Source organism: Antedon mediterranea, chromosome 8 (genome assembly GCF_964355755.1).
Source record: "Antedon mediterranea chromosome 8, ecAntMedi1.1, whole genome shotgun sequence".
NCBI lineage: Eukaryota > Metazoa > Echinodermata > Crinoidea > Comatulida > Antedonidae > Antedon > Antedon mediterranea.
Window position 1 is genome coordinate 16481099 of NC_092677.1, and position 23096 is coordinate 16504194.

Here is a 23096-nt window from a genome sequence, read left to right on the forward strand (position 1 = left end):
ATGTGACATGTAATATCTATTAAATCAAGTCTTATTTAGTATGTATACATCCGCCCTTATGAGGGCGGGCATCACTTACTGCAGCTCTCTGTTACAAATTTGTCATGCAAAAATCGCAGAATACTCATTCGTGTGATATATATTCTTTGCTATGTTATTTGTTGTAGATTTTTAAGTTTATCCTATTCTTTATCACTGTTCTCAATTATACCATAATGACTATAGTTGAGAACAGTGTTAAACGGGATCATACATTAAAGACCCCTTCCCTGCAATTTTAAATAATAATTTAAAATAATACATATATATCACTTTAAAAACATTAAACCATGTCATTCCTTGTCTTAAATGTACGTTTTATGGTAAATTATGATAAAAAGTGAGAAACAATGCACTACCTAAGTAGCTCGCGGCGATCGACCTCTCGTGGACGGTCTTAGGCCTAGCCTGGCTAGGCTTAGTTTTGTAGGCCTAGCTGGTAAACATCGGTAACGTGCGAACATCGTACGCTAGCTATATACCTAGCCTGACGTTGTATAGTTGCTGCATTAATTGTCTTTCTATTTTTGCCAGACTCCGTTGATACAAATTGGGGAAAACCCGGTATTTTCGCTGAAAAGTTAGGAGTCTTCCATTTGTTTTGGCCGCACGATCGATCGAAAAGTGGGCGAATTACAGGTGAAAAACAAAAATATCAATCCGCGCGCAATGCTTTTTGGGATTTATAGCGGGCCACTATAATTATTAAAATCGGCTTATTTTTCACATTTTTTTAAACCGTTTAAAGACGAAAAAAGTTATCGCAATAGGACCATATAGTATTATTTTTACATTAAATATAGTTTGTGATCTTAAATTAGATCTAAAAAACGTAGGGAATGGGGCTTTAATGTTATTTGTTGTATTTTATTAAGTTTATCCTATTCTTTATCACTGTTCTCAATTATACCAACATGACTAGAACAGACCTAGCTACAGCATTGCAAAGTTATTTGTTGTATACTGTGAGGATCATCCTTCATACTCTCTACTGGGTGCTCAGAAATCGATAGTGTGATAGTGATATAGTGTTGCTATTTTTTCTTACCTCCTGAAGGTTCAGTTTCCGGTTCAGTTAATGTGCTAATGAAAGTGGTATCCGGCCTGCTCTTACTACTGCTAGGCCTACCTACTTTCTTAGGCGGACTATTGGCAGTAGTAGTAGTACTTAATCTCTGTTTTTTTTAAATTTCTCCTAGTCATGACTGGCTTTCTTTTTGAAAATCGTTTGCTTGAAAACTGGCCAGTCATTACAGCAAATCCCCTTTGCTGTAATTGGCCTGTTTCCCCATCAGTGTTGACATTACAGCTAGTACTACTACCTTTATTCTTAAAACCGACAGGATAGTCTCCCTCCATATTGATTTTAATAATACCAATAAAAAGAAACAGTAATAAACACAACAAAATGTCCTACTCCTCCTAGCATTAGAGCAAGCATGGATGGTGGCAGGACAGTTCATGATCATCAGGTCGCTCAACTTTATCACTGAATGGGATGGGCTTAGTCTTACCAAAACTTACCATCCAATAAGAAATCCAGTAATTTTCTTTACTACCAATCACAATTCAATAAACAAATGAACCCCTAAGCCACTAGCAAGGAAATCAGTATATCCCATTGTACGTACCCGTAGGCTTCATCGTACAGACGTACTGTGGTAATAGTTCAGAATTCTCAATAGAGCTGGATGATCCCTTTGTTGATGTCCCTTCAAAACAAACAGAAAATAACCCGTTCTTTTTCATTTTGTTCATTTATTGAGTTGGAGAAAAATGGGAAAGAAACATAAAAGACATAGGGTTGAAAAGAAAGTTGTTGAAGAAGGTAAAACATTTTAATAAAAGATAAAAAAGTAAGCCAAGGCTAGGGCCTAGCCTCTAGGCCTCTTTGAGTCTTTTCTTATTAGTTTGTCCATCTGGTAGTCAGCCAATCAAGGAAAGCAAAGCGTCTCTGTCTCGCTATTTATGGAGACTGTCCGGGATTATATAGGCTACTAGGCTAGCCTAGTTAGGCCTATGATGGTAAATCCATATGATCAGTCTGGCTTATTATTAGGCCCTAGGCTTTTCTGAAATTTTACTATATTTTCAATTAGGCTAGGCCTAATCAATAATAAAAGCCAAAAAAATAATTAATTATAAGTAAATAAATAGAATAGGCCTGGCCATAGCCTGGCCCTACCTAGGCGAGTTAGGCCTATAATATCTACTACTAGAAACTAGGCCTATAATATATTAAATGCATAGGCCAGTATTAATGATTTAATATCATTATATAAGACTACAACAGTACTTTAAATTCTAATTACAGCATGATGGGCATAATACTACTAGGCTAGTATAGATACTGTAGGCTAAAAAAAAATCATGCCACAGTAAAACTAAATACTGTAATTCTGCTGCTTAACACTTCACTGACTAAATCATCAGGACTTATTATTTTTTTTAGGCACAGAAGCTAAAGAACCATTGCCAAAATTAGTATTAAAGGTAAGCAGAGGTATTACGAGAAAGAAGGAAGATGTTTCCTTTGAATCGCCCTCTCCACAGCTAAACGAGAACTATGAAGACTCGCCACGAGAGGCACACATCAAAAAAAAAAGAAGACGAAGACAAAAGGAAGAAAAAGAATTAGAAAGTGCAGATGAAAAGAAGGTATTGTATATTTTAAAATGTTATTCTACCTAGGCCTATTTGATGCAGCCAAATGAATTATCTGTAGTGATAAAGCCTTTATAAACCATTTGAATATTTATATTTTGATCAGAGGAAAAGAGAAGATTTAATTAAAGAAGATCACACTGATGTAGAAGCAAAAGAACTTCCAGAAGATCAAGTGACATCGGCAGCATCAAACGTGGAAGAAGAAATGGAAGGAGTTGAACCAATACCTTCAGAAGTTACAGAAGAGGAGGAAGAACAACAACCTGTGAAGGAAGAAGATGAGAGCATCGATTGGAACTCCACACCAGCACGCCGTGCCTTCCTGTTGAAGTTTGTTGAAAAGAGAAAAGCTCCATCAAGGAATTGCCGTGGGAAGGAGGACCAAGATCCGTCTGTGTCCCCATTACAGAAAATTCTGGATAATTTGCAGAAAGCATTGCAAAGGTATTGTGATCGTTCTTAATCACCGTAAGAATCACAAGCTAGGTTAAATACTTAACAAATGCATGTGCTAGTTTTTTCAACTGACCAATTATGACTTGCCTCCTATTCTAAATTCTAAACTCTAATGCAGTTAAATTAATGTGTTTCCAAATATACCTCGAAAACACCAAAGTGTAAAACATTTGCGTACACTAAAGTACATTAGTGTAAACTAGAGAACATAGTGTATGCGGCAAGTGTTTTCAAATGTGTCCATACTCTGGAAACACCAGTTAAATTAATGTGTTTCCAAATACACCTCAAAAACACCAGAGTGTAAAACATTTGCATACACTAAAGTACATTATTGTAAACTAGAGAACATAATGTACACAGGTGTTTTCAAATGTGTCCATACTCTGGAAACACCAGTTAAATTAATGTGTTTCCAAATACACCTCAAAAACACCAGAGTGTAAAACATTTGCATACACTAAAGTACATTATTGTAAACTAGAGAACATAATGTACGCAGGTGTTTTCAAATGTGTCCATACTCTGGAAACACCAGTTAAATTAATGTGTTTCCAAATACACCTCAAAAACACCAGAGTGTAAAACATTTGCATACACTAAAGTACATTATTGTAAACTAGAGAACATAATGTACACAGGTGTTTTCAAATGTGTCCATACTCTGGAAACACCAGTTAAATTAATGTGTTTCCAAATACACCTCAAAAACACCAGAGTGTAAAACATTTGCATACACTAAAGTACATTATTGTAAACTAGAGAACATAATGTACGCAGGTGTTTTCAAATGTGTCCATACTCTGGAAACACCAGTTAAATTAATGTGTTTCCAAATACACCTCAAAAACACCAGAGTGTAAAACATTTGCATACACTAAAGTACATTATTGTAAACTAGAGAACATAATGTACACAGGTGTTTTCAAATGTGTCCATACTCTGGAAACACCAGTTAAATTAATGTGTTTCCAAATACACCTCAAAAACACCAGAGTGTAAAACATTTGCATACACTAAAGTACATTATTGTAAACTAGAGAACATAATGTACGCAGGTGTTTTCAAATGTGTCCATACTCAGGAAACACCAGGTGGTTTCAAATGTGTCCATACTCTGGAAACACCAGGTGTTTTCATAGATTTATACTTACTGTACATCTTACTGTATTTTAATATGTTGTTCTTTAGGAAAGATCAGAATGAGTTCTTCACTTGGCCAGTTAATGATGTCATAGCACCAGGATATTCAAGTATCATCGCATACCCAATGGACTTTAGTACAATGAAAGTGAAAATAGAACATGGTAGTTACAATAGTATCAATGAGTACAAGGTAATTTAATAATACCACACTGCATGTTTTTAAATTTTATTTTATGTATTTAGGCAATGTGGCCAAGGATTACCAATTAAATTAATCACTGTCCTATCAGATAGGTGGTAAATCCCCCTGATACAGGTGCTATTTTGTGAACCAGTTCACCGGGGTAACCCCCTACTATTCTTGAATAATGAACTGGGTTCTTTAAAGTGCACACAGGTTATAAATGTATACACTCGACCTACGGTTTATAGTCCTTATTTGAGAAGACTTGTTCTACCACCAGAACTAGGAGCGAGTCGAGCTCGAACCATTGTCAGAAATTTTTTCTACTGTACTCTAACTTAATTAACCTGAATGATCCGTACATTAAGAATCGGGCTTACTTAACACCGTGATGCAAAACTACTTCATAGAAAACTAAAACTATTATCAAATATTAATACTACTATTATTAGCAGGCAGAACTTATAAACTGATTATTAATTATTTAGTTTAGTTATTTTACCATTGTTAGGATTGAAGTTATTTTTTCCTCTATATCATCTGCAATTTGCTTCCCACATTTTCAATGCTGTAGATCAACCATTTTTTGTCTTCAATTATTGTATTTACAAGAACTTTCAGTGACATTGATTGCAGTAGTTCAGTTGATTGGTTCTAATTATTTTAAATACTTGCCCTTCCTCCTCTGAAAAAAGATACCTACACTATATGTATGACAGTAGATAACGTTGGTTTAATTATTTTTATTGTTTGTTTATTTAAAAGGCGGATTTTGTTCTGATGTGTGAAAATGCGATGACGTACAATCGACCAGAAACCATTTATTACAAAGCAGCTAAACGACTTCTCAATGTTGGTATGAAAATCATGAATAAGGTAAAATGCTAAATATGAAATTGATTTGTATTTATTTTTTTATTTAAATCAATTAATAGAATCTACGATGACCTTTGACTCCTTCAAATTAAAGGAGGATCTTCTTGAGACTTGTACTGTATAAATGCCTGTAGATTAATTATGTGGATTGTAAAAAACAGTTAATTACAGTAGATCAGGGAAAACCTATTAAGTGACATTTTCCCACAAAATGAAAGATACTGTCAAATATAATATATCTTTTAACACTACTGTATGTCCAACCCTATCCAAGGGAAATAGGAGTGAAGTTGTGGCTTGGTGGTTATGATGCTTAGCTACCACTCCAAGGATCCTGGGTTCAAGTCCTGTCACATGTCAGGATTTTTTCTAAGGACAAAATTACAACTCCACTCCTAAAGACTTGTAATAAGACTTTGTTTATGTAGAGCATCTTGTGTATATGTTTGTCTTGTGAACCTCTGAGGTCCCTAATGATTAGAAATTTCTGGATGGATTACCCTCATTAAATATGGTAAAAAAAACTTTGTTGGGTCCGAAAGGTGTCCCCTTAATAGGGTGCAAGTTAATTTGACATATCTATCTTTTGTAATTGCACAGGAAAGAATTGCTCATCTAAAGCGGACATACAACTATTTTGAAGAAGTTGAGACAAAACCAAGACGATCAAAGCCCAAACCTAAGCACACTGAATCGCAGTCATCCGACAGTGGAGAAATAATGGAAGTGCAGTCACCTGAAGAAAAATCAAAGGCAAAGGACAAGATGGAGGTTGTAGATAAAGTACCTCTAGGGTGAGTTAATATTTTAAGAAATAATAGAAGAGAAACAACAATAATGATTTAAAATTTAGAGGATTTACAAAGTGGGTGAGTGGCCGAGCGGTTAAGACAGTGGAACCGTAATCACGTAGCCATAACATCGGCAGGGGTTCGAGGCTCACTCACTCCATGGTTCTGGTGGTAGAACGAGTCTTCTCGGATAAGGACTATAAACTGTAGGTCCAGTGTACACAACTTGCTCGTGTGCACTTTAAAGAACCTAGTACATCTTTCGAGACGAGTAGGGGGTTACCCCGGTGTATTAGTACATCACAGCCACTGATCACCAACTGGGCCCTCTGGGAGACCAGTCTTTGACTGAAGAGGTTACCCAGTATAAATATATATTTCAATCAATCAATAGGAAAACAAAAAGCTTGATGCTGAGATGATAGAAAAACACAAGGAACATTGCAGAAATCAAATTGTTAGGAAATAGTATACTGATTATATGAGTTGAATGGGGGAAAATATTTTGTTGAGAATATAAGTTGTTCTACTGTAGCCATTAGGCTATCAACTCATGAAATGATTTGATTTAACAAATATAAAACATTCATTATTTGTTTTATAACACATCTACTTCCCTAGAGTAGAATCTATATATAAATTATGGTTAATTCTGACATAGGTGAGCACAATTGAAAAACTTCGGGACAAATCTCCGCCTTGGATACCTACCTTATCTATCTCAGATGTACCGCAAAACCTAGGTTTTATAACATTAGTTTATACTATTACGATATTGTTCCATATTTCTATCATAGGAATATATTATAAAGGGTTTTATAACAAAATATCTGATTTCATCGGTAGATTTTTAACTATGTAGAAATAATTTAAATTACTGGATTCACTGCTTCTGTATTGAATTAATGTAGAATGGTTTCAATCATTTTACTTTTCAGTCACTATGATCCAAATGGAAAAGGATTCACAGAAAACCTTGAACCTCACGAGGTTGTAAAAGAAGCTCTTGCAGCTGCGAAAGAAGCTAAAGACAGACTGACTGTAAGAAATCCTAATGGCAAGGTAAACACAAGAATAAATTTGTTGATATAAAGTTTGTGGTACACCATGTATATTAGCTCTGATAAAGAACAGTTGAGTTTCACAACGTTTTGATCAATATACATTTATCGTCCTCTCAGGAGTGAGAATGAATTAATTTATTCATCTTAAGGAAATAAAGGTCCAATAGTATATGTTTTAGTATAATGTTTTACTATGGCCAACCAGTTCATGTCAGTTCAACTAATCCTGAGGTGGTACTGTATCTAACAAAAACACATCATATGCATAAATATTTTAAATATATCTACATGTATATTTGGTTGTTAAATTTTAGCACATATTGTTCTGATTTTAGATTGGATTCCTGCGCAAGGACGAACATGGAACAACAACCCTTGGTATACTTAACCCAAGCACAGTTGCCAATACAGATCTGAGGGTCGCAAACCTTGGCAATGTGGTTGGAAAGTTAACAAATGGGTCAGGATCATTACCTGCATTCAAGGAAGATAAACATAATAAAATTAACCCTGGTATGTATGCTTATTTCTTTACAAATAATATTACCCTAATTCATCCATTATGCAAATTTACACAAAGCAAAATATTCCAATAAAGATATCACAGAATTTGGAAAAAATGTAATGTTTCATTTACCTTTAAACTGACTGGGAATGGTTTATGCATGCATGCATGTTAATAATGAGCTAAAAACAAAAATTGACACTACCAATAAGAAATATTGCCCATTTTTGGATGAGTTTAGTCTAGTCCTCTACCATTGTTATGGTGGTAGAACAAGTCTTCTTCTCAGATAAGGAATTAGTGGATGCATTTCATTTATTTGTTTGAGAAAAATGTCTAGGGCTCTGAAGCTCTATAGGTTGTTAGTTAGCCAGTCATCCCAGTCTTATGTTCTCATCTAGCTTGTGTGCAGGAAAGAATCCAGTGATTTGAATCTTCCAGATACTTTGGTGTAGAGTACTAATGGTCCATCGCAGCCCTTGTTGTTTATGCTAGATGCTGAACTGTGGCTGCATGAGTCCATAAAGAGGCTAATATGAAATTCCTCAGTTAGGACAATGTAAAACAAAGATTCTTTCAATTAAAAACAATCTTTAATCGGAGATCGCTGCCCAATCTTCTTTAGAGAACAGGAGGAACTAAGTCTAAGTAAGTAATCATTTGAATGTGATGTGAAAGAATCCTTTTATATAATTACTGTATAATGTGTTTTTTTCCCAGTGACATACTTAACCTATGGTCCATTCAGCTCATATGCTCCATCTTATGATTCAAGTTTTTCAAACATTAGTAAAGAAGAATCTGATTTGTTGTATTCAACATATGCAGACGAGACAGGCATTCAATACTCCAAAAGGTATACTACTTTATATTTCAGCAATATATTCAATTCGATTATTTTATTCCATCAAATACTCTGGCTCAAAGTCTTGCTTGTCACATATAAAAACATTAACAAGTTTTAGATTAGCAATGAATAAAATATTTTTAAAATAGGTCTATATCCACTGTGGACTATAGGTAGTACACTTTTCAACATACACCTTAGCCTGGGTGCAGAACAGTTAATATACACATTTGCGGGAAAAAAGTATAGGAAAATTTTTTTGGGGGTTTTTCTGATAGACTATACCATATAGAATGTCAGAAAAAAAATCCCCATCCCAGGGTCTTGGGGAAAATTTTTTACGCCACTTTTAAATTTTGGCCTATATAACACACACAAATGCCTATTAACACACACAAATACCTATATATAGGGGATAGGGAAAATCAATTAACGGTTTTTGTTACTTGCAGTTGTGTTTTAAAGATTAAAATTAGTAGAGGCTTACTTTAATAACTACTTCTCATAGTAGTTGATGAATCAAGTTAGAATCCAATATGGCGTCCAATTTGGCGGGAAAAACAGGGTATTGCTAAACCCCGCAAACCCCCGCAAACCTAAAAAAAAACATAGCAAACCCCACCGAACCAACATAAAAGTGATTGAATCATGGAGTGTACGATGGGGATTTTTTTCCTGATATTCTATATGGTATACTCTATAAAAAAAAAAAAAAACATTTTCCTATACTTTTTTCCCGCAAATGTGTATATTAACTGTTCTGCACCCAGGCTAAGGTGTATGTAACTCCACTCCATACCCTGTCTATGCTTGTATTTTCTAATCCAAAACATCAACAGGACAAGAATAAATTGATTGTATTTTTTTATTAACTCTTAGCATTCAAGACTTCGTTAAGGATGCTGGAAGTTATGTGACTAAGTTTGTTGACAATCTTCTGGATACATTGACAAATGGAGAACATTCAAAGACAATGAAACAACTGTATGATGTAAGTAACATGAATTTTTAGAAAACCGATAAAACAAAATTGTCCTTTGATGCTTAATAAACCATTTCTCCTTTTTAGGAATCACATAGTGTAGTGCAAACCACTTAATACATCATCTATTTCTTCCAAAATGGGGAGTTTCATTGTTGTTTAACATAACATTAAATTAAGATGTATATATTGTATCATAATAATTCATGAGTGAAATGCAAATTTTCATTTTGTTTTGCCGTTCTGTTAAAAAAAAAAACGGTGGTGGTGTAAAATCAGACATGTTAGTCACACACAAAATTATTGACACAATAGAAAAGGCATTTTTACTTTCTAATTTTTTAAAACATTATCAAGTGAACATCCCATCTCAAAATTATGTGGAGGGGATGCATTTTCTCATCGCCAGGATCTGTCCATCCCGTGTTCAACAAATACAGTGACACCAAAACCATTAAATTAGTTTAAAAAAATGAGTGTTACTGTACGATACAAATGTTTTAGAAACGAAAACCTGATGATGAAATCAAAGACCAAACCAGCAATGCAACCACTACTGATGACACAAAGGAAACTGCTTCAAAGAAACAAGATGACAAGATAGCTGATAAAGAAGCAGCAAAAAGTGACAAGAAAGATGAAGGAGTCACCAAAGACACTTCACAAGAGGAAACCAAAAAAGCTGAAGACGTGGAAATCGATTTTGAAGATTTAAAGAGTCTGTCCAACATTGGAATTGACATGTCTTTCCTCTCGGACTTTGGTAAGTCTGAACACCTAACAAATGGACTTTGGTAAGTCTGAACACCTAACAAATGGACTTTGGTAAGTCTGAACACCTAACAAATGGACTTTGGTAAGTCTGAACACCTAACAAATGGACTTTGGTAAGCCTGAACACCTAACAAATGGACTTTGGTAAGCCTGAACACCTAACAAATGGACTTTGGTAAGCCTGAACACCTAACAAATGAAATATGCTTTGGATTTTCTTAAATTGTATACTCATGATAGAAATCGAATTTATTCTATAAAAAATATGTATTTTGTTATATTTTTATGTTTCTGGTAATGCAATTAAAATATATACTGTATGTTTTTTGAAATATTGTCATGTCTAACTGCTGTACAACAATAGTTTATAAGCGGATGTAGGGTGGTGATGGTTATACTTGAGTTTCTTTTTCTTCAAATTATTGAAATTGTTCACACTTGGAGGCAACTGTAATGCAATGACGTATGTAGAATGCAAGTTAGTTGACCAATCACAAGCGCCAGTTTGGACGATTCATCCTGTTGTCATTGGTCAAATTACTTGCATTTATGGGATGTCCTTGCGTTGCTTGGGAACCAAGCTTTAATTACCAAAGAAAATTACCATAAAAATTAAAACATTTATAAATTAAATTTAAAAAATGTCCATGCTCATCTAGAGGACCTAGCTGTCTGGCGAGATATGCAGTTCTTTTGGAGAAACGAGAAATGTTATTAGAATGACATTGGCTAGTGTTACGAGACAAATTATAATGTACATATATTCCTGCAAATAAATTTCTCGCATTAAGCAGCTATCTTTTGTCAAAATACCCCTTTCAAAGTAAATGAATATTCAACATAATACATAACACCAGTAACTCTTTGTCATTAGCAAAATACCCCTTGAAAATTAAATGGAATGTTCTGCTTGAATGTACTGTATAATGGTTTGTAGTAAATAAAGTGGCACAATTAATATTAACATCTTGATTTATATAAATAAATATTCATTGCGCACAACATTTTGATTTATATAAATAATACATTAGAAGATTTATAACTATAATACAGAATATCAATAATAATTATTATTTTTTTGGATGAAAAAGTTTACATTATATTTAAGTACGTGTCAGAACTATTTTTGCATGTTAGATAAGACTTAACTAACAATCTCCAGATCACCAGGATGACATCATACCTTTAGACCACAAACTTGACACAGGTGTCACTGCCTCTATACAATCTCTCAGTCTACATGTATGATGCCAGGCTGGTGATCTGAAGAGGGTAGATACAGAGTAAATTTAACTACAAGAATTGATTGTCGTAATTTTTAAACTGTACAGTAATATATAATAGTTCAACTATTTTTACTGTCATCGCTACATATTGCTGAAATTTAAAATACCAATATAATGGAATATATTCAATTTATTCTAATTAAAAATTAATTATATTAACTAATTACCATAAATAGCATGTATTCACTGATATAGGTAAGAAAGTGACCTTGAAATGAGGTCAAAGGTCGTGTTGCACATACAATAAGCAGATTTCAATGACCTATGGATTGATACGTTGTAGACTACACCTAGAAATCACTAAACTGGGTTAATTAAGTAAACATGTCACCACCTTTGCGTAAAAAGAATTTAAATGACCTAACTTGACCTAGGTCGTCGGTTTTTGCAAATTGAAAGCTCTAGAGCTTGGTTCAAACTTGGACTCGACATAACAACGTAGGTGCAGTCGACAGGTCACCAAAACCAAACTTTATAATTTCTCTTAGTGATACAATTATAACATGTATTTATATACTTTCTGTACAGTCCTTATGTAAATATTTCAATTTTGGTTAAGAAATACACATTTATATATAAAATTAATGTCCATTAATAATTATTTTACACATAGAAAAATCATGGCAAGGAAAGGCGAAGAAAACTGACCTTAACAGTAAGTTGGAATCTACTGCAAATCTAATCGATAATCTGGAGAAGAAACAAACTGAGAGACTAAGCCGCAAGCCTCCTGCCCATTTACAATTCATTGAGGGACCTTCACAGGAAGAGAGTAACATAGCTGAGGAAATCACACAACAGTTACTACAGCTAACATCTAATGTAAGTAAAAACTACAGTATTCATAGTGGTTCTTAGAAGCCATTTTTGCAGTTACTACAGCTAACGTCTAATGTAAGTAAAAACTACAGTATTCATAGTGGTTCTTAGAAGCCATTTCTGCAGTTACTACAGCTAACGTCTAATGTAAGTAACAACTACAGTATTCATAGAGGTTCTTAGAAGCCATTTCTGCAGTTACTACAGCTAACGTCTAATGTAAGTAACAACTACAGTATTCATAGTGGTTCTTAGAAGCCATTTCTGCAGTTACTACAGCTAACGTCTAATGTAAATAACAACTACAGTATTCATAGTGGTTCTTAGAAGCCATTTCTGCAGTTACTACAGCTAACGTCTAATGGTAAGTAACAACTACAGTATTCATAGTGGTTCTTAGAAGCCATTTCTGCAGTTACTACAGCTAACGTCTAATGTAAGTAACAACTACAGTATTCATAGTGGTTCTTAGAAGCCATTTCTGCAGTTACTACAGCTAACGTCTAATGTAAGTAAAAACTACAGTATTCATAGTGGTTCTTAGAAGCCATTTCTGCAGTTACTACAGCTAACTTTAAATTCTAAAAATCATTTTGAAATTTGCTTTGAAAATTACTTCTTGAAAAGTTATACATACATTGTCCAAACAGAGGTTACTCTATCATGGTCGTTTTTTTAAGTTTTCCATTTATTTTGTAATTTTGGTATGCAAATAAATGTGGAAAAAACCTTATACTGTATACATGTTAATATCACATTACTGTTTATTTATAGGCAACACCTGGTGATGTAGCCTCAACTCCAGCCGTCAGAAAAGCAATGGGTGTAGAATTGTCTGTACCTTCTCCAGAAGATGCCACAAAAAATCTGGATCCTGCAGCCGACATTGACACAGAGTTAATGGATTTCTTAGATAGTCAACCATCGACATCAAATGAAAAAGATGATGAGCAAGGCCAGCACTCTGATCAGGGATGAATTTTACTGACCAGCAATGCATTTTACTGACCAGCAATGCATTTTACTGACCATGGTTGATGTTTACTGACCATATACCACTTCCTTGGTAATACTTTCTTCCTGATTACAGGCTGTATAATCATAATGTCCGTAGGTGAGAAAAAAACCAGATATTCATGTTTGGGACATGCCCAAATATTTTTACTACTCTTACGTCTGTATATAAGTAATAAGATCCAATGCTAAGTGGTATTTATTACATGACTCTTATGTGTTCAAAGTCAATTAAGCATAACATAAATAATTTACAAGCCAATCTTGTCCATTATCAATAAGTAGACAGTACATATCTACAATTATCCATTTTGAAATTGGCTTTTAACATCGCTTCTTCATTTAAAATAATATTATAATTAGCTTTGCAATGTTAACAAAGGACGGTTGAACAATATCAGATATAAAAGTGCTATGATAATTGTTTTAAACATTACTATTAGTTTGCATATAGTTAGTGGTTTTAACTCAATAAGCATAACACTGTGATGCTCATTTTGTGCTTAAAAACATATAGGTGTATAATAAGCAATTTGTTGCTATTTATTTAAATTATTTTCAATAATTTTGAAGACATACAATATCATTAATCATTCGGCTATTTTATTAAATGTGAATTGTAATGTTAATTTTTAAACCGGTTGTTTATGTTTGTTTTTATTTTGTAAAGTGCAATCAAAAATATTGTTTACAAGCATTTAACAACAAATTGTTGAATGTCTTGTACACAGACGTTTTACAAACTATAGGCTGCAGGATGGCTTGCTTGGTAAATTATAAAATCAACTATCTTGCTGAAAATGTTCATAAACATACCCAACGCAATTGATATATGTGGCTAAAGTTTTTATCGCTATGTATGTAAAATCACAAGTGAACTATGACGCGACATGTGTCAGGAAATCTCCAGGCCGTCTGCTGAATTTTTCCAGCAGATCATCCGCGCAATTTTCAGCCTCCAATACAAAATTACAATGCTATTTCTGGGGACTTAGAGGTCCATAGTTCTTAAATGTTCATACCTCAGTCCAAGCATGGTGGGGCTGAGGTGTTGGTCCTGTTGGGCCACTTCTTAGTCCTGGAAACAGCATTTTAGGTCGCAAAATAAAATTTTTGCGGAACGCTGTTGTACACCATAGTGTTGGCACACCTGCATGCCAAAGGTACCAAACACTACGATCATGAGCACTCACTCAAACAGCTCAGCTCAGCAAACGCGCAAATCAAAATGAAAATTGTAACAATTCTTGTAGTAAACAATACTAAAACAGTAACGTGATCTATATTTGTATGAGTAAGTTTTGCCTAGTGGAAAGCATGCTATCAATTTAATTTTCAACATTTTCTGGTGAAATTCTCAATTGTTTTACCGAAAATTAAAAAAGTTTAATTTTCTAGCTAATAAAACTTAAACCCACTGTACCTACAACATTTTATTTTTCAAACCTTATGTTACTGATTTACTTTTGTTTTTAAAAACCCTATTATGTAATGTACATATATTTGTTGTTTTTTTTTTAATCCTTAACACGTTTTTTAAACACAATGTGTACTTGCAACTTAATTGTGTGTTAAAACCTATGTGTATTGTACATGTTATATTACATCTAAAATAATTGCATTACTGTATACTGTTTTTGTCTTCATATACATACATTTTATTACAATCAAATAAGAAGTGTATTGCCAGGATTTATAAGGGTCATAATAAAAGTGACCTCTGAACTCTAACCTTGTAAATATGCTACAGGTTATGGAATATTTGATTCAGTAAAATCATTCCCACACCACTGGCCTAAGCCTTCTTTCCTTCCCCTTTCTCTACTTTTAAGAGTCTGATACCTTTAACTTCATATACACCGATGTCGGCATCCTCATCACGCAGGCTTTCATGTTTCGCTGTCGGAATGGTGGATGATGGAGAACAATCTCATACCACTGGCCAAGGCCTCCTTGGTCTACCCCTCGCAAACACTGGTTTTCCCACTGCATGTAAAGATCTCCCATGGCAAGTATTTGATCTTCAATATGAAAAACAGCACACACATCTGAAAACAGAAGTTTTCAGAAGTTAAATATAACCTACACAAACATTTCCTACAATGCAAAATATGTTAACTTTAGTCTTTCATGCTTAAATGTTAAAATTGGTGTTTTAACACAAATTTCCACAATGCAACAAATTTACTTCATGGATATGGAATACGATCACTTAGTTTTAAGGACTTCCTTTCCTTTTATTTGTGATATATTGAATTATTATATTTGATTCATATTTTTTTGTATTGCCTAATTCTGGTGGACATAATACGTTAACTAATTTTGGTTTTCATTTGCAAACCTCTATATTTTACATTATAGGATTATTTACAGTACTTACCACCATACAATGTATTAATATGTCTATGGATTTAATTCTTTAAATGACACAAAATGGTATACTCACTTGATAGATTTTGCATACTACATAAGTTATTCGGCGTTAGGCTAATCCAAAGTCCTTTGCTTCCTATATAAAGCTCTGACCCGCAGAACTTCATCCGATTCTCAGCACTCGGACACATTAAGTTACGTTTTCCACCAAACACAAATATTGAATCCCCGACAGCCACTCCAGATGCGTATGCTCGACGTTCCTTCATGGGAGCAGATGCCTTCCACTGCTTCAACATTGGATCGTAACACTCCACCGACTCGTACACATGACTTTGCGAACAACCGCCTATTACAAATATTTTTTTTTGCATAACAATACAGCATGGAAACATACGCGGAATCGGCATAGATACGGAATATTCCCAAGTATCCGTTAATGTATTGTAAACTTCCATTGAAGTTAGTTCTTGATCGTTTGAGTTATTTCCACCGATCGCATAAATATCATTGTAAATTGCGACAAGATTATGGTTTTCGCGTGGCGTCAACATCGGTGATATTGCAGTCCATTGGTTCAAGCAAGGATTATACTTTTCTCCCGTGTTTAGAACGATTCTACGGCGGTTGTGACCATAAGTATAAGTCCTGCTGCCACCAGTTACATAAACTAGTCCCCCTGCAGCACAAAACAAAATTTTGTTTTAAATGTGTGTATGAAATTTACTTATTTCAATACTTTATTAGCTATGACGTCAAAGTGACAAATGAGATTAGTTCTTAGTAGTCCCTAATCTTCAAGGTCAAATTCAACACCCATAAAAAAACATTATGAATTTCTATAGACACGCCATCGCCAACCCTCATTATTGGTCTTTCACACCTGATTTGTTTTTTTTTCAAACTTATTAGATCGCAACTTAATGTAACATTTTCCTTATGTGCCGCACACCAAAACAATATGTACGTAGCCTCGTGGTCCATTGTGAAAACAAAATAGTTGCTGATGCAGTATGTGTGAACCTGAACTGGAGTATGTAAAACTGAACTGGAGTATGTGAAACTGAACTGGAGTATGTGAACCTGAACTGGAGTATGTGAACCTGAACTGGAGTATGTGAACCTGAACAGGAGCAGGTGTGAAAGACCCTTTAAAGAGACAATTCATTGGTCATAGTGGGTTTACTGTGATTGTAACTGTTACATTAAAATATAGAATATATAAATAGAGTCGGTGGTTTAAAAAAAACTGTTTTGGCATCCACTCAATTCCATGATTTAATAAGGCAATAGATTAAAAATTAATTTTTCGCTTAAACGTTAACATCGTGATTTACCTGTTGCAACAATGGCATGATCTACTCTGGGCATCAGCATCGGTGCCATTGGGATCCAATATTGGACTGGTGCTGGCACTATCAAATAGGAACTTGGTGACTCTTTATTTTCCCTGAGGGACAAAATAGGCTATATAGGCTATAGGTCATTGAAAAAGGCAATGTTTCAACATTTAGAGATGGTGCGCAAAACAAGTTGATTTCCAAATGCGATCAGTCAACAACGTCGCATAGCAACAATTCTCAAATTTCAAAATCATGTTAATTATCACTTCACTAGATATTAGGTAGGCTAATTCCAAATGACACATGATGCATAATTAACCAATCAAATTGCAAGAATGCAATCAGGTGTGTTATAATTGTAAATGTCACTCACCCTTTAGAAACACTTCCAGCAACCATAATCACATTCTTGTAACCTCTCATATTGCTCGTAGGAGGATTCGCAAAGTATTTGCGCACAAGTTCTGTAGCGTCTTCATCCGCACTGATCAACGGGTTCTGTAAAATCTCATCATACATGTTCAAAGGTATGTTACACCATCGAACCAATCGTAGAATCTTTTCTAGGTGCACGTGGCGGTACTTCTCATCGTACTGTATCCACTGTATTAATGCACACACGAGAACAAAATCACATCTATTTTGTGATACCTAAAAGAAAAAAATATCAATACAGGATTCAACCAAGAAGGAGGAGGGAGATGGATGTAAATATTCTACCTATCAATGCATCCCTTATACCAGAGTCAATTCAGTTGTGAATTTTAGATCTATTTTAATAATACAGTCAACTCTCCCAATGCCAGACTCTCTGAAAACTGGAAATTCTTCCAAAACCAAACGTTTCCATCCAAAAGGTCCTAAATGTCTTTTTACCATTACAAACACAATTTAAAATACCAGATTTTCCTGAAAACTAGATATATTTGGCCAACTGAGGGCGTGTGACGCAGTGTGTTGGACGTTGGACTACCGATCGTCAGACCTAGGTTCGAATCCACCTCTCGCCGCATTGCTTGTATCCGTAGGCAAGATACTTTACTTACGTTACCTCTCTCCACCCAGGTGTATAAATGGGTACCCAGTTAGATCAAGACACAACTTTGCGCTGGTTACTGGCTGCATTATGGGAGTATGTTTCCATACGTGTTTGATCCCAAAAAATACTGGGGTAATAATGCTTGTAAAGCGCCTTTGAGCATGATTACTCATGAAAAGGGCGCTATATAAATGTGGTATTATTATTATTATTAACAGTGTCCGGTATTGGGAGAGTTGACGGTTTTTCCACTTTTATATAACACTACAGTATAAATTATATGATAAAGTACCGAAACTAAAAAAGAAAATCTTCTACATTTGCTTTCTATATAGGAACTGGAATAGAAACAATCACTATATACAACTGTGGCACAAAGTCAGAATGCTGGAACTTGGGATTGGGAGTCTTAAAATGTTAACAACCACCCAGCTACTGCTCACACCTATGACTATACTTACACTTAATGTATCCATATTGGCAATTTCTTCAATTTTCGCCAACGGTAACTGCATGAATTCCTCCTCTTTAACAACCGATTCAAAGTTAGTTTCTAGCCAATCAGTTGCGAGACGATGAACTCGAGGACAAGAGTAAAGCTCTGTAAACGTGCGGATTCCAAGGCAATTGGACGAGCAAATGCAGTCCTCTATAAAATATATAAATAAACAAATACAATACTTCCATGTGATGTATAGAATAATATTATACAGTGAGTAGCCTATCTAATTAAGTAAGGGCAATTGATTAAAATTGCATCAAAAGACTACCGCTCTGAGGATTGTAATTTGTATATTATGTCCTCGAGTATGATGATATTGACCGATTTCACGCGATTATCATGTCCCTATCATTAAACATAACATTTTTGAGGAGTTTGATATTGACTGTAATTTTCGATTGTGAACTTGTTTCTGTCGTAAACTAAATAAAAGTCATCTACTTGGAATCGAACTCAAAGGATTAGCCTACATCATCACGAGACAACGTTTTCACACCGCCCCACGAAATTCGCTTGCAAAATAATCTTAACTATCCATACATAGCGCCCTCATTTTGTTATTCGCCCTCTATAGACGCACCGAAAGACTGTTTGTGATTGGTCAATAATCATGGTAGTAACCTGGTATACGCACGCTGCTGATTCGCCTAAAAGAAGACAAATTATTACCTAATAATATTGTTACGGTAAATTAATATATTACTGTAATGTGTAGAATTATTGATGAAAGTGAATGTTTTATTAGTCATTAATTTAGAATCATTAATTAGTAATTATTTGCCTTTATTCTTTACAAGGTAACATGAACGCCTAACTAACATTCTACAGTAAAATCTACTGGTTGTTATAATATAACAGATATCGCCTTATAAAAATATTTTTTTTAATACCATCCATAAATTTGCAAGAAACACAAAAAAATGAAATACAAGCACTAAAACACTGCAAGTCGTTTTCACTTGGATCACAGTGCACAGTGACGGTATTATTCTAAATGAAAGTACCACCTAATAATAAATCTTTACCAAGAAATTCACAGCAAAGGTTCTTCAAGTCAGCCATGAGTAGGACATCCGAGGCCTGCAGGACATCTTGAATGTTACCCTCGTTTAACTCAATTTCACCACAGTATACATACTTTATAATCTGGTCAAACGTTCTGGCATTTACATCATTAATGTCAATGTTTCTGATAGCTTTGCCATTTCTGCTTTCAAGACTTGATCTTCCTTCATAGTTAAATAAAGACCTATGGAGTAATAGAATATTCAATTATCAAGACTTGATCTATCTTCATAGTTAAATAAAGACCTATAATATGGAGTAATAGAATATTCAATTATCAAATCTGAAACAATTCATTGCAAACCATTTCCTGCCAGATTGCTCGTGTCAATTAAATATATACAACTTATGGTAAAACCATCTGTGTTTGCGTTTTATTTTGAATCTATATAATTACACAGAACAAGAAACAATCAGAATAGATTCAGGACAACCCAATAGTACTAAAATATTTTCAAGTCTATGCTCACGTTGGTTCTAAGACGCCAGAGAGTGTGCAGAATTATTCATTAAGGCACAAAGTAGCCAGCTGGGGGCATGAGTATAATATAGCACATATTTTTAATCGTTTGCTTGAGACTGGTATTTTCCCAGATACCCTGAAAATTGCAAAAATTGTTCCAATCTACAAAGCTGGGGATAAAAGTAGTTTCTCAAATTATCGACCGATCTCCTTTTAAAAAAACTATTTAACACTCTGTTGAAATTTATAGACAAATTTAATATTTTATATTCAGGACAATTTGGTTTTTTCAGGAAAAAATATGTCCACTAGCCATGCATTGCTTCATATTTCAGAGTATATACTTAATTTAAAGAGATGAACAGGTCTAACTATACAATCAGAATTTTTATTGACTTAAAAAAGGCGTTTGATACCATCAACCACAATATCCTTTAAAACTAATTTAAATTGTTTATACATATTACAAAAAAAGGCTCTCAGAAAGTCCCATACACCAGTCCAAGTAAACCAATTTTTAATATTTTTTAAAAATCAGTTTCAGTCAGTATCAGTTTGCATAACGGTTTTCATAACTTACTCCCAGCAATTGTTCGCATTTTATGCTCAGTTGTCCACGATAAATATACTCACCAAAACACCAATTCTACGCACAATTTAAAAGGACCGCTCAAAAATCATTAAGTTTAGTCAGTAAAGGGCTTGAACTTTAGCGTGAAATACCTGAGACTCTTAAGTTACATAAGAATCCTATAACTGTTAAAATAAAATACCAAAATAAATTGCTTTTGCAATACTCTGATTAAAACAGGTATTTTGTTGTTTGTTTATGTCTCCCCTTTTTTAATGATTAAAACTGAACAATTACATTTCACTTTCTGAGAAAACTATCTTTTTTTTGTTATGATAAAAAAAATATAAAAAAGCTTGTTTGCATTTTCTTAAAAGTTAAATTTGTTTTTCCTATGCCCTTTGTGCCTTTTTTCATAATATATATATATATATTGTTTTGTAACAGGGGGTTTCTACCTATTATAAGCTGTGCTTCGGAGATTGCTCCTTTCCATTCTGTTGTTTTGTAATGATTTTGTGAAAAGAAATAACGAAACCAACAAATGTACTGTATGTATGGTAGTATGAATGCAAGTGTTATGCGCGATTTGAACGATTTGCGCAATTTGAAATTGCGCAAAAAAAATCCTTGCGCAATTTGAATTGAAACATGTGTTTCAAATTGCGCAAGCAACGTATTAAATTGCGCAAGTAATCTGCAAATTGCGCAAGGTTTTTCGACAGATTGTGAAATCATGCACACCCATATTTTTATAGTAATTCCTAAGAATGATTCAAAATTAAAGATAAATATCGCATTTCCTTATTTTACTAGTGCAAATATTGTTATAAGTTAGCATACCGTCGAAGAACCGACGAAGGAAAACGAAGCGGTGGTGTTCCACCAGGCGGGCGCGGCGCGGGCGGCCGGCTATACTACTCTAGCCTAGCTAGGGTCTGGACTACTGATACTGACTAGGTTACATGGCCTAGCTTAAACTAATATTTAAAACTTAAAAAGTGAGTATTAAACATTATCTTCATTGAAATGGTCTTATTTATATAATAAAATACTAAATTTTAAACTCCTCTGCCTAGGCCTGGCCTAGCCATGTATGGGAAAATTTACAGTTCGTTTTCAAATTGCGCAAAGGTGTCATATTGCGCAAGAACTATCTTGCGCAATTTACAAATTGTGCAGCGCAATTTAAAATTGCGCAAAGATTTTCTTGCACAATTTAAAATTGCGCAAGAATTCTTTGCGCAATTTCAAATTGCGCAAGGATTTTTTTGCGCAATTTCAAATTGCGCAAATCGTTCAAATCGCGCATAACACAAGTACCAAGTAGCATGTATTATGACATGTCACATGTAATGTATGCAGTAAATTGGTGGCATATTCAAAGTAGTATATGCATAATGCAAGTAGTACAATGGTAAAAATCTTGCACATGTAATTTAGTAGCATGATGAAGCAAGTAAATGCCCTTTTTAAAAGGAGATTGATGGCACATGTATGTATGTAGCATTGTAGCATGTGGTTAGTAGCATGAGTACAGCTTATCATATGTGGCACAGGCATGTAGTATGGTGGAAAGTAGTGCAGAGTAGCATGGGCATGTCACATGCAATGCAAAATAGCATGGTCATATGCAAAATAGCAAGCATGTTCATGTGACATAGTGTATGCATAAGCATGTGAATGTAGCATAGGCTAGATAGGCTTTTATATGCAAAGTAGCATATTTATACAAAGAGCATGTGAATGTGGCATGTGTGCATAAGTAGCACAGAGTGGATCATGTGTAAAAAGTAGAATTACATTTATTATTATTAAATTATTAAAATTTGGAAAACAAATACAGTTTCAAGAAGTTATTCATAAATATTGTTTCAATATCATTACCATATTGTAATATTATTATCAATCAGTGTAAATGTTGTGTTTTGTTAAAAAAAGTAACTCACAGCTAGAGGCTAGCTGCTGCAGCTTACCTAAAATATGGCGATACTGCGCAAAGAACATTCTGCTGAACACTGAACTCTTTTCCATCTACGACCAAAATAAGGTCACAGTGTTTAACATCTTTTCGAAGTTCTTGCAAGCTGTGCAGGAGCTGTTCTGCGTATTTTGGGGTTTTAAGTAATTTTGACATTATTGATAACCCGATTAGTATTATCCTAGCCAAAGTATTAGCATCCTAAAGCGTAGTTGTTTGCTTCTTGGAGTCGTTGAACTAAACCTAGGCTAGGCTACACCAGTATTTTCAAAACAAGAAGGACGCTGCATTGCTGCTGCTGCTGCAGGC

The 23096-nt window shown here is 34.4% G+C and overlaps 2 protein-coding genes across 2 annotated transcripts; one reads left to right on the forward strand and one right to left on the reverse strand.

Moving 5' to 3' along the window:
• Positions 1-1721: 1721 nt before the first annotated feature.
• Positions 1722-14063, forward strand: LOC140056073 (bromodomain-containing protein 7-like). The gene is made up of 13 exons (XM_072101310.1): positions 1722-1867; positions 2492-2697; positions 2810-3150; positions 4354-4498; positions 5258-5368; positions 5969-6162; positions 7098-7221; positions 7559-7736; positions 8449-8584; positions 9455-9566; positions 10062-10320; positions 12231-12439; positions 13211-14063. Exons 1-13 carry the CDS (start codon positions 1816-1818, stop codon positions 13412-13414), a joined length of 2271 nt encoding a protein of 756 aa, XP_071957411.1. The 5' UTR covers positions 1722-1815; the 3' UTR covers positions 13415-14063.
• Positions 14064-14911: 848 nt separating this feature from the next.
• LOC140056074 (gigaxonin-like) lies at positions 14912-23081 on the reverse strand. The gene is made up of 7 exons (XM_072101311.1): positions 22783-23081; positions 19733-19956; positions 18667-18854; positions 17540-17817; positions 17161-17273; positions 15897-16502; positions 14912-15498 (listed from the first exon to the last, which is right to left on the reverse strand). Exons 1-7 carry the CDS (start codon positions 22941-22943, stop codon positions 15278-15280), a joined length of 1791 nt encoding a protein of 596 aa, XP_071957412.1. The 5' UTR covers positions 22944-23081; the 3' UTR covers positions 14912-15277.
• Positions 23082-23096: the final 15 nt, after the last annotated feature.

Excerpts from the sequence above, each read along its gene's own strand:
- LOC140056073 (XM_072101310.1), top strand. The coding sequence starts at position 1,816 with ATGGGAAAGAAACATAAAAGACATAGGGTTGAAAAGAAAGTTGTTGAA. Across the intron at positions 8,585-9,454 it reads GGCATTCAATACTCCAAAAG|CATTCAAGACTTCGTTAAGG; the intron begins GTATACTACTTT and ends ATTAACTCTTAG. Across the intron at positions 9,567-10,061 it reads CAATGAAACAACTGTATGAT|AAACGAAAACCTGATGATGA; the intron begins GTAAGTAACATG and ends CAAATGTTTTAG.
- LOC140056074 (XM_072101311.1), bottom strand. The coding sequence starts at position 22,943 with ATGTCAAAATTACTTAAAACCCCAAAATACGCAGAACAGCTCCTGCAC. Across the intron at positions 19,957-22,782 it reads GCAGTATCGCCATATTTTAG|GTCTTTATTTAACTATGAAG; the intron begins GTAAGCTGCAGC and ends ATTACTCCATAG. Across the intron at positions 17,274-17,539 it reads GCTGGAAGTGTTTCTAAAGG|GGAAAATAAAGAGTCACCAA; the intron begins GTGAGTGACATT and ends TTTGTCCCTCAG.